The sequence below is a fragment of the Borostomias antarcticus genome (genome assembly GCF_949987555.1).
Source record: "Borostomias antarcticus genome assembly, chromosome: 20".
In the NCBI taxonomy this organism is placed as follows: Eukaryota; Metazoa; Chordata; class Actinopteri; order Stomiiformes; family Stomiidae; genus Borostomias; species Borostomias antarcticus.
In genome coordinates, this window is record NC_140253.1 from 6,296,415 (window position 1) to 6,308,738 (window position 12,324).

Below are 12,324 nucleotides of genomic sequence, written 5' to 3' on the forward strand. Positions count from 1 at the left end.
GAAGAGCCGGGAAGGCTCGAAACGTTACACACGCTAGTGTGTTAACCTAATAAATCAATTGGGAGCTATACCAGTGATGCGGACAATCTCTTTTTTACTCCGCTGCTACAGCCAAGGACAGGGCCCAAATTGCAACGTGTCATCTGATCCGACGAAAAGGTGATGAACTGCAGCCTGCCCTTCGTCCTGTCTGCACACCACAGAGGCAACGTTTTCCACACGGCCATCAGCCAGAGTGGAGTGTGTGACACAGAGTGGAGTGTGTGACACTTTTTTCCCCGACTTCTAGATAACTTTTGTGTCAAAAAACAAGCTCATTACAATGTCAGGATAGTCAACAGTATGATACGACCTGGAAACATTGGATGATAAGCAGACCAAAATGTGTACAGGCTCTGTTGTATTCTGCTCGACCAAATAGAGCACCTGAGCAATTTTGCTTCTTTCACCCCATGGATAATGAAAGAAAATTGCGCACTGCACACAGCAACTGTGCACACTGCAACTGCGGGTGGTAGCGGGGTGCTACTGTTAGCTTCTCATTGTCCCAGCCTATGGTAATGTAATTGCTGTGGAAGATTCCACACACGTGTAAGGGACCCAGCTCCATTCACCCCTTCGCTGTCCCCCTCCCTCTCTCTCTCTCTTTCGCTCACACCTACCTTTCCCTTAAGCTGTCCTTTTCGATTTCCAGCTGTCTTCCATTGCACCCCCCCCCCCCTCAGTAGGGGCAGATGAGCGTACGCGGACTACAAAGCAGACGATCGCAGAGAGTAATCAAGCCTGTAGCCTTGCAGGAAATCTGTTTGACTCCACAAGGCACAGAAGAGAGATAATGAGAAACAGGCTGTGAATGACACCGTGTGTGGAATCATACCGGCTGTCATTGACCACATGGTTCACATCCACTCAAGATACAATCAACTACTCACATGCAGGCGGGTGAGCGTAACATCTCTCCGATATTCATTCCCTCCAAAATCCAATAGTCTACTTTCAAACTTCACAACACCCGAACTAGAACACATTTCAGACCACACAACGCCACGTTTTGTGCAGCAGGGCCCAATGGCCCTACTCGAGAGCTGCAATGTTGTTGAACAGGCTGTCAACTAAAAGCCGTCTGCAGCCCCCGGCAAAGGGTACGCCTGAGTCTGACAATTTTTACAGCTACAGTATCTGTGTGAAAGTATCATATGTCCATACCGTCACGTATACCTCGGTTGCATGTATATTGTAGCGTCCGGGCGTGGTGGGAACTGCATCTCCCAGCACGCCCCAGGGTAGACAGAGAGGCTGTGGGGTGTCGGAAGGGGAATCGTGGAAGCGGGTATCTGGAAGGGAAAGCAATATTCTGTTCATGCCATCTGTGTATGCAACATCTCCTGGCCACTGAATCGCTTGGAATCCATTCAGCTGAGCTGACCAGGCTGATGAATCCCTTCCTCCCTCACCTCTCCATGACACTAGAGTCAGAGGGATTTCGGATTAGGCATGGGTTTCAGTGGGTGCTATTTTCCATCTTATGATTCGAGGCACTTCCTTTTAAAATACTGTATTCTACCTCATTTCTTCACTTTTATAACTCATCCTTCTCTTCTTTTCTTGGGTTTTATCTTCCATCTTATTTTCTCAGATTTTATGTTCATCGTATGTCTATTTTTATGTGAAGTACTCTGTCATGTATTTGTTGTAAAGAACTTTGAGCTGCATTTTTTTGTATGACAGGTCTTGACTTGACTACATTGTGAGATTCCTTACCCTTGCTTCTGGGGACCTCAGGCAGGAGTCAGGGTTTCCTCTCCTCCTCGTAACTACCCAGCTACGCCTGCCCCCGGCGGGGCGTTCAAATGCGGCGTGATGCCAATAAAACCAGACAGATTTATGCCCGCGGTTCATGATGGGTGGTCACCTTGCCGTCACGTTGTGCTGCTAATCTGGGCAGAGAGAGTGAGAGACATGCGGTATTGATTTAGGAGTAGTGGCAGTTCACTGTCTGCGATTCACGTTATCCATTAAGAGGGGGAGGGGGTGCAAAGACCACCGCAGTGTCTGGGGAGAAATCTCCAGGCTTGGTGACTGAACTGGATGTGTCTTCAATTAATTCTGGTCATTACAGGAAGGATCGTAGCCAATTAAGTTCATACGGAAATCCGTGTCTCAATGAGGCTCCAGGAGCAATCTAATAAGATTTCTCGGATTTCTCTGATGGAGCCAGGAATAGAGGCATTGCCAGGACAGTGGCTTTCACAAACTAGTTTTTCGTTAGATATTCAGGGCAATTTTGTGGGGAACATTTTCTAGGAGCACATCAGAAGAATTTGATTTGGGCCCCTCCCCTCTGCCTCAATGTCACTCCACTTCTCACAACATCAAACCCAACATGAGTACAGTCCATCTGATTCTCCTGCAGATCTGTCCACTGAAAGCCATGCACCTGTTGTAAATGCAAAAACATGTTTAAATTACATAGTAGTCCCCTGCTCTATATGTGTATGTATATAACAGTACTGAGAGGCACTAAAGGTAAGTATTGGCCTGCTACACTGTATCTATTTCCATTGAAATTATAGTAAGCCTGACACCAAAGAACATATTCTATGCCAGAGTCAATTATGGACTCTATAGAGGTATAGAAGGACCAAATTTACACTGATGTTTTCAGAGGACTCAAGAAACCCTTTGAAATGTGAAGTCAACTTCAGAAGCTTGTAGCTTTATCCTGACTGAACCCACGCTGCCTTTCACAACTCATATCATAGTCATATGAAAGGATGTCAAACACGTTAAGATAAAATTCTAACTAGGTCAAAGTTTTAGAGCTCAGCCCCCAAGCCATACAGTAGCCCTTTGTACCGCTGGTGCAGGTTCACACTGTTCACCTATGTCCTTGCTGTAAAGCCTAGAGGTCCTCAGGCATTTCAGCATAGAAGCCTAGCTGGCAGACTTTAAGCCTGATTGAAACACATTTTTGACAATAAAAATGTTAAGAAAAAAAACACGACAATAAAAAGGTGAAGAGCAGACATCGGGGCTCGCTGAAAATGGAGGCAGTGTAGCCCCGCCCCATAGTCGCCACGGCTTTATTAAAAGCGACGGGTAAATGCTCCGCGCCGGCAAAGGCAGTAATTGTGATAAATCCCTTGGTGGAGATACGGCCATCCAGACAGCGCAGGCCATTAGCGCCGGCCATGAGAAAGCGTGTGTGTGGTAATGCTAGGCTAAGCTGATTACACCGGCACTGGAAACACTGGGGGGAAGTTGCCGGTCGTGCCACAGCACCTCTTCATCATGTCACAAGTGCACATTTGCCCCAGTTATTTCCGGATGACTGAAGTTGTATTGCCGCGATGATTCAATTTTGGTTCATAAGGAGACTTAGATAAATTGGAGGCAAGGGTGAAGATGTGCAAAGATTGTCTTACTGTAACAGTCCTAAATCTGCACAGACATATGAAAATGAACCACCTTGGATTTTTCATTACTATTGGTTACCTCCGCCCCAGGGACAGCGCAGGGCGAGAGGTAATGTTTTCGGTGGCGTGTATTTATTTATTAGTTGGTTTATTGGTTGGTTTGTTAGCAGGATTACGCAAAAACTACCAGTTCAGTTCATGAAACTGTCCACAGTTTCAAGAACTGAACAGGTAGTTTTTGTGTAGCTCCAACATTTTAAACTTCCAACACATTAAACTTTTGGAGAAGGGTCCAGCTGCATTCTCGCAGATCGCGGTCCGGGTCCCACGTGTGAGGTGCCCCAGGCGTGAGGTATACCAGGCATGAGGTCGTTTTATAACCCTAACCCTTAGAATCAATCAATCAATCAATGAAACCAAGCTTTATTTGTATAGCGCATTTCATACCCAGAGGCAACACAATGCGCTTTAATTTAGAACAAGGATGGTGCTGGATAAACCAACGTGGGTAACTTAAACTAACTGGCTACTTAACAATGGCAGAGTGGCTAGCAACAAGACATTGCTAGATCACAACTTTGTGACGTCACCTCATGCCTAGGGCACCTCACGCGTGTGACCCCGGACCCGATCTGCGAGACTGCAGCTGGATGCTATTGAACTTTGGAGTGGATTCGAGCTGAGGAGGGTGCCACAAGCCGCTCAAACACGGCAGCCCATTCACCGCCATTCATTTTTTGGACTCATTCATTGTCAATGGGGGGGTCTGGAAACGGCCATATGTAGACGTGGGATAGACACAGAGACACAGGTTTTGGACTGGCATAAAGCTCTCAACCTAATGAATGCAGTAACAATACCAAACATATTCTGCTTGCACGGATGTGCGCACACAGAGCCATTAAATGCATTCATGGGTGGAGGTCTGTGAACCATTTCTAGTTTGAACTGAGGAGCTTGCAGTTGATATTGCTTGCAAGTTTTCATAATAAGCATTGACAATATTGTTATTGTCTGTAGTGCGTTATGTGAGAACACACTGAATGTCATAGGCTTAAGTTAGACATAGGTTCTCTATAGAAAAACCACACCCAGGTGGTGAATTAAGTGGTGCAGGATAGCAATGAGCAATCTCTACTTCCTTCTTTTGTTGCTGTGCAACGGTATTGGCAACTCATGATTGGTCTAAATCTCATGCAATGAACAGACACACTCAGGCACACATGTCACGTATAGAAGCGTTTGCATCGTTTAAAAACTGTCAATTATACTGTGTGTGTCCTGTTCCTCTTCCAACAAACACAGAGCAACCAATATGCTGTAGGAAACGAGGCCTGTGCAAGTCTCAAAGGCCATTAGATGAAGGGACAACTTCCCTGTGGCTCAAAACTTTGACCACAAGATGAAATTCGATTTAAAGAGAGACGATAACCTTTCCTATACAGCCTGTCCACCTGCAGTAGTCGGGCTGATAATTACTGACAGTCACATTAATTAGAGTAGACAAAGGAGGCCTGATTGCAAAGCCCAGGTGACATTTAGGCCAATGTGCCGTTTATTAGACTAAATTATGAGGAACAATCTCTGACAATAAGGCTCTGTGTTACTGGGAATATTGATCAATGGGCTACCTGGAATGAATAATGTTGTGTCAGATCATGCACAGGCAGACAAGAAGCGAGCCATGATAAAGCCATTGTGGGGAGTTTTAGGTATGCTCCAGCCATTTCAGCCATGCATGGAATTTAATTACTGTGTAGATGTGGGGGAGAGATCAATAATGGATAACTCTTCAGTAGCCACTGCTCTAAGGCCAAGGGACAGATAGTGCCGAACATTAGCTGTATGGTCCCCAAGTGACTCCGAGGCCCCTATGGTCGATCGTATTTATCCTGCTATGCACTGTATGTATATCAAGTAGTGTACAGAAGCTGGTTATCCTGAAACAGGCTTGTTCTGTTCTGATAGCTGTGTTGCTTCAATGGCTCAGTGTGCTACTAACTGTTTTCTGCCTCCCCTAGTGCTTCTCTCTCTCCCTCCTATCCTCTAACCAGGTCCAGTGTCAGCTGTGGAGCTGTGGATATCGTAGTATTTAGTACACACACACACACACACACACACACACGTACACACAGACACACATCAGTCCACATCCGGCTTAGGCCTGGACCTGATGCTCTTAGCCTTTCTTGCTCTGAAAATTTAATTTTATGTAATTTATTGTTCTTTAAATGTTCTTAGCCATTAGACAAATATATTCCAGGAGCTTGCCCCAGGTTGCCTGTTTCAATATCTGTGTGGTCTGTATGGCTATATGTGCTACTAACCCTGTTCTGCCTTCCCTCTCCCTGGTGCCTCTCTCTCTCCCTCCTATCTTCTAACCAAGTCCAGTGGATGCCCCACTGTTACCAGCAGACCTCCCGGAGTCCGATAGATACCCCCGTGTCTGTTGTGGATGTCGTAGCATGTCCGTAGAATGTTCTCTCTCCTATGATGCTTTTTAGCCTCTCTTACTCTGAAATGTAATTTAATGTAATGTATTGCTTTATAAATGTTCTTAGCCGGTAGACAAACATACTCCTGGAGCTTGCTCGATCGCCTTGTTGAGAGGGGTCAGGGAAGAATTTTTACAGTTCACTTATCTGGCCCCCGGGTGATTACTGTTTTTTTGCTTCCCTCTGGAATATGTAGAGAGTGGGTCGTATGCCCACCTCCCTTGTTCTCTGTAAAGCGCATTGTGTTGCCTCTGGGTATGAAATGCGCTATACAAATAAAGCTTTGATTGATTGATTGATTGATCGATATGGTCACGGATCTTCTCTATCCTGGCCCCGACTTTCTCTTCTCTGTCCTGGCCTTGACTTTTCCTACGTAAAATGCAATTATTGTCACTTTGGATAAAAGCGTCATCTTAAAGACTGTAATGTAAATGTAATACTAGAAATGGTGCTCAGAGAGCACAGACCTCCACCCCTGAATGCATTTCGTGGCACTATGCATGCCAAAATTGAATGGGTTCTAAATTGGCCCATGCTACACCCTTCCACCGAGTTTCATGAAAAGCAGTCTTGTAGTTTTTATGTAATCCTAGTCCAAAAAATGAAAGGAGGTGAATGGCCGTGTTTGTGCGGCTCGTGGACCGGACACCCCGTGATTCGCTGGGTCGGAGGTAAAAATTACTGGAGGTGAATGGGTAGCTGTATTTGGCCGGCTTTGTGGCGCCCCCTTGGGTCACAACCGGTGGGGGGCAGTGCGGTGCACTCCAGGCCCTCCCCCCGCACACCCCAGTCCAAACCCCATGTCTCTAGCACCCCCATACAGGGAGCTGGCTTCGTTCTAAGTTTTGTTTTCATTCGTGGATCCTGCCCGTGATTCAGATCTGCTCCAAAATGTAATGGGTTCTAAGCTGGCCCATGATACACCCCTCCACCGAATATCCGATCGTTCTCTAAAATTAAGTTTTTGCGTAATCCAGGTTCAAAAAACGAATGGAGGTGAATGGCCGGCTATGTTTGGGCGGACTGTGGACCCGACCTGTGCTTCAGATCCACTCCAAAATTAAATGGGTTCTAAGTTGGCCCATGCTATACCTCTCCACAGAGTTTCCTGAAAAAAGTAGTTGTCGTGTAAGCTTGGTCCAAAAAATGAATGGCGTTGAGTGGCTGGCTGTTTGGTAGGCTCATGGACCCGCCCTGTGATTAAGATCTGCTCCAAAATGTAATGGGTTCTAAGTTGGTCTGCGCTCTCGCTGGGGCGGAGGTAACAAACAAACAAAATCTTAGATTTTTTTGATTGCTCTCCTGTCATGTGTGTGTGTGTGTACTGTATGTGTGTTTCCGGTGTTGCCGTTCATCACAAGCGCATTGCTGTAATGACTTTGACTTTAGAGAAATGTCACCAGAAATGATGCAGTGCTGAAATCATGCTGCTGGCTCCCGCACAAAATTCACTTCACACAGAATAACACATGTACATGTGTAACATTTTGATGTTGTTTGTATAACAATCACATTGATTAAAGCATGTTGTGCCTTATAAACAATTATCCTCTCTGTTCTAAACAGAATTACTAATTTAGTTACTAATTTCTTGTAATATTACTGATGTTTAATTGTAAATTTCTGTGAAATGTTATTGAATTTATTTCTAAGTAATCAATTACGTTGGTAAATTATGTTGCTCGCTGCTGACATGATGTTTGAACCTGTTCTGAAGCCCAAAGTGGGTTGCAGATACTGTCTGACTGCCTTAAAGACACTGTGGCCCTCAACCTGCATGTTTTTACAAGTGGTGTTGTACCCTCTCCATCTCTGATCTAGGAAAATTCAGGTGATGACATTCACTTCATACCAAGGATTTGAAGGGAAGCTGGGCTCATACATGTTATAATTGCCTCTGGGAAAGGCTCAAGCTCTCAACAACACCAGGAACATCTCGAAAGATGCCCGTTAGTGCCGCATTTCCATGCTTGTTTCATTAATTAACCATCTGTGTGATCGCAACAAAGGGCCAGCAGGCTGGAGCCAAGGAGGGATAGATGCTGGACGCTAACTCGATTTCAGGGAGCACGTCAGGCCCAGGACCATAATGGTGGCAACGGAATTAGCCAAGCAATTACCAGTGGTCGGGGCCTGATATGGATCAAATGCATGGTTCCCCATTCTTAGATAAACAAACTCCCATTCTCTTCCTGATTATTTCATTTCCTGTCACCAAGGGCCCGAGCAGACATTCATGTTTCAGTTCTAGCTACAGCCACACAATAACCAGTATATATAAGCCCATTCCAACAGGGAGGGCTAATAGTTGGGGGAAATGGTTTGTGAAGTTCTACCGCACCGTAGGTTAGATGAGTAAAGTTGGAAAGTGTCTGTGAGTTGCTGATAGGTTTGAGGTTTAAATCCAACAGACCTATATTGGAAGACGTTCTTATCAAATTGAGAACCAGATAATTGTGTAGTGGATGTCAACAAGTGAGTTGAATATGAAAGAGACTATCAGAATAAAGAGGATTAGACTATCAAATGCTCATTAATTTGCAACAGGTGACTCACCTTAAACTATTGGACATCACTCACTGCCTCATCTCACTCTGCGCCCGTGTTTCAAGACGTGTGCATGTTTTGGAATGGATCATAAATCATTTATCACGAGGCATAGACTTTATCCACAGAGGCAATGTTTATTTTAGTCAGGGTAGGACGCCCCCTCTCTGTCATTCAAAAGTGGTCTTCCTCCTCTCGCTCGCGGAATTGTGCACATGCTGTTTCTGTGCGCTCAGACCAGAAGCGCGCACAGCCGAACGCATACCTATTTATGAAACAGACGAGGGAATTCAATTAGCTCGGCGATGTGCGTTTGGTTTCCTAGATACTTCTATCGCCCGATGCAATAAGAAATTGGCATACTTTGTCCTTCGAGATAATGAGAAGTTGCTCACAACGGCTAAATTGACAATGACAACTTAAAAATATAAGTAGTCTACTGTAAATTAACTTATTGCATGGACACGGATGGCAGTCTGAACAATTAGGTTACTGATTCTGCAGACCAAGGTGAGTGGATGTTTGAGCCATGTTTGTAAATTCCTGGGGATTTTATTTGCTCCTGACTCGTTAGATTCGTTTTGACACTTTATTGAAGCGCATGTTAAACTTGACAAACCAGATGGAGGTTGACTGATTTTAACAAACGGAACTGTGGAAAAAATGCTTATAACTAAGACGCCATACCTGAGCCTACCTTTAAAAACACAAGGTTAAAATGTGTAGCCTATTACATGTGCCTGATTTGTTCATGATGATGAATGTGATTAGGTTATTATGTAGGCTACTTCTCGTGTTCCCGGGGGGAAGGGGTCACGGTGCAGGAACATAATGTCTCCTCTATATTTATCAGAATCTATTATGTGTCACGTTCTTCAAAACATTCTTTTACACCACAATCCTGCTTTACAAATGTAAAAAAAATACGTTCTTCTTTTATCTTAAAGGATCTTATCAATGGATGTTATTTATCAACATTAGTGTTTACTTTTAGGTTAGTTCCCACAGCAATAGGCTACACTCGATTTTTTATGACTGCAGTGCAGATTAATTTTCCGTCATGATCATGAATTGCCATGGGAACTCACGTAATTGCATTTATCAAAAGCTTGACCGTAAAAGCTTGACAGTAATAATAATAATAATACATTTTATTTGTTTTGCACTTTACATTTAGAAAAAAACATCTCAAAGTGCTTTAAAAACAACAAAGTAGTTACAGCCAACTACATGGGAGGACAAAGAAAGACAAGATAAAATGAGCAAACAGGCATTTAAAAAACATGATATGGAAAACATGCAACCTAAGAAAGCAGTCATCAGAATGCTTTTGTGAAAAGGTGCATTTTTAGGTCTTAAAGGATTCTACAGACTGTGGTGCCCTGAGGTGGTCGGGGAGGGCGTTCCACAGCCTGGGGCCATCTGGGGGGGTTTGAGGAGGTTTGCAGTGGAGGAGCGGAGGGTGCGTGAGGTGGTCTGGGGGGTGAGAAGATTCTTGAGGTAGTTGGGGGCGCATATATGCACTGGTGGGTGAGGAGGGAAACCTTGAAATCAATTCTGAGTGAGATGGGGAGCCAGTGAAGGGACTTGAGGATGGGGGTGATGTGATCATATTTTCGCACCCTCATCAGGATCCTAGCAGTGCTGTTCTGTATATACTGGAGCCTCTGAAGGTTGTAGCTAGGGATCCCGATGAGGAGAGCATTGCAGTAATCCAGCCTGGAGGAGACGAAAGCATGGACGAGCTTCTCTGCATCTGCCAGGGTGATCATGGGGCGGAGCACAGTCAGCCTCATTTCACCTTTATGAATTTTGGCTGCCAGATGCCTACATTGAATAACAATTAAAATACCAGTCCCTGAAACCGTATGATAGTCAGATACAATTATATAATAACGACACCCATGTCAGAATAGTGCTGAATAGTGCCTGTTGGTTTTCTGTATCACTTTTGAGAGGAACTACAGTAGGCTATTAGGTTCTATGGTATGTTATCCCCACAGCAGAGCTGGCAACTTGGCCCTCACAGATTTATAGTATTGTGACAAACAAGGTCACTGAATGATTCTTAATTCAATGTGCTCTAAATCAGCACTGCAAGACCAATATACTTGCTCGTTTTATCCAGTGCCTTAGGTCAGGGGAATAACATATTTGACAAAATAGTATTTAGTAGCTTTTGAAACAGCTCATCCAACTATAGTCAATATGTATAATTGAGCATAAAGAAAAAGATTAAATGTCCCTCAAGTACAAATTAGCTTGCAGCTTCACTCGTTTCACTGTATTCACTACATTAGGAAGTAATGCTGTGGTATTTCATCTACATCATGCATCATTCAAATCCCAAATGCTACAGATAGGCTACATAGAACTTGTCTTGCGCTACAGTACAGACTAAATTAGGCTACACAGAACTTGAGAACTCTATATTCATAGAATTGGGGATTAAAAAGCAATGGCTGTTCAAAATTCTAGTCATCCTCTTTATTTTGCAGAATTTGTGAGCCCCAAAGACGAATGCACCAATGGACACCGGAAGTCAAGTAAACGTGACTCTGATGGAGGGCTCTGGACTCGTTGGCAAATCTCCCTTCAACAACTGCTGCCAGTTCAAAAACGAGGACTTGCTGGAACTGGAGGACAGCACCAAGTCGGTCAGAGTCCAAGCGATACTCATCCTGGCTTACAGCACCATCATATTGTTTGGCGTCACCGGGAACTCCCTGGTGATCTATGTGGTGCACAAGTTCAAAGCCCTTCGGACGGTCACCAACTTTTTCATCGTGAACCTGGCGGTGGCGGACCTGCTGGTGAACACGCTCTGCCTGCCCTTCACGCTGATCTACACCCTGCTGGGCGAGTGGAAGTTCGGCCAGGTGCTGTGCTTCACGCTGCCCTACGCCCAGGGCCTGGCCGTGCACGTGTCCACCATCACCCTGAACATCATCGCCCTGGACCGCCACCGCAGCATAGTCTACCACCTGGAGACCAAGATGTCCAAAGACATGTGCGCCGCGGTCATCGCCGTCACATGGACCGCCAGCGCCGCCCTGGCCAGCCCGCTGGCCATCTTCCGCGAGTACATGACCGTCGCCTTCTCGCCGGAGCAGTCCATCCAGGTGTGCACGGAGAAGTGGCCGGGGAGCAGCATGAACGGGACCATCTACAGCCTCTCCATGCTGCTGGTGCAGTACGGCCTCCCGCTGGCCGTCAACTCCGTCGCCTACATCCGCATCTGGAACAAGCTGAAGAGCCACGTGAGCCCCAGCGGCAGCCGCCACGACCGCCACCGCCGCAAGCGCAAGACCACCAAGATGCTGGTGACGGTGGTGGCGGTGTTCGCCGTCAGCTGGCTGCCGCTCCACGCCTTCCAGCTGGCCATCGACATCGACAGCAGCGTCCTGGACATGAAGGACTTCAAGCTGCTGTTCACTGTCTTCCACATCGTGGCCATGTGCTCCACGTTCGTCAACCCCATCCTCTACGGGTGGATGAACAATAACTACAGGACAGCTTTCCTGTCCGTGTGCAAGTGCGGCCCGCCCGCCCGCCCGGGTACACGGAACGCCATGGGCAGGAAGACGCAGAGGGAGAGAGACTCGGAGGCCACCAAGGTCTGAGCGTCATGTCTCTGTGAGATCAGAAAGATATCGGGGATCCTTCGCCGAGGGCATATTCAGTTCAGAGTGTGAAGGTTGTACAAACTTGAATTTGTTTTGTTGTGAAATATGATGTTCATCCTCAATTTCATGCTAGTGTTGCCAGTTTTGTTGACTGCACTGTGCTGTGATATTTATGTAATGTTGCAACTGCTATTTTAGCTGTTTATAACATCAAGATGGAAAATGACTAGAGCCTAC

General features: G+C 45.7%; 1 protein-coding gene across 1 annotated transcript; it reads left to right on the forward strand.

The window, feature by feature from the left end:
• Positions 1 to 10,989: 10,989 nt before the first annotated feature.
• Positions 10,990 to 12,084, forward strand: npy2r (neuropeptide Y receptor Y2; the record flags this gene model as incomplete). Its single annotated transcript, XM_084454496.1, has 1 exon — positions 10,990 to 12,084. The coding sequence occupies one exon, from the start codon at positions 10,990 to 10,992 to the stop codon at positions 12,082 to 12,084; it is 1,095 nt and encodes a 364-aa protein (XP_084310622.1).
• Between the last annotated feature and the right edge of the window lie 240 nt (positions 12,085 to 12,324).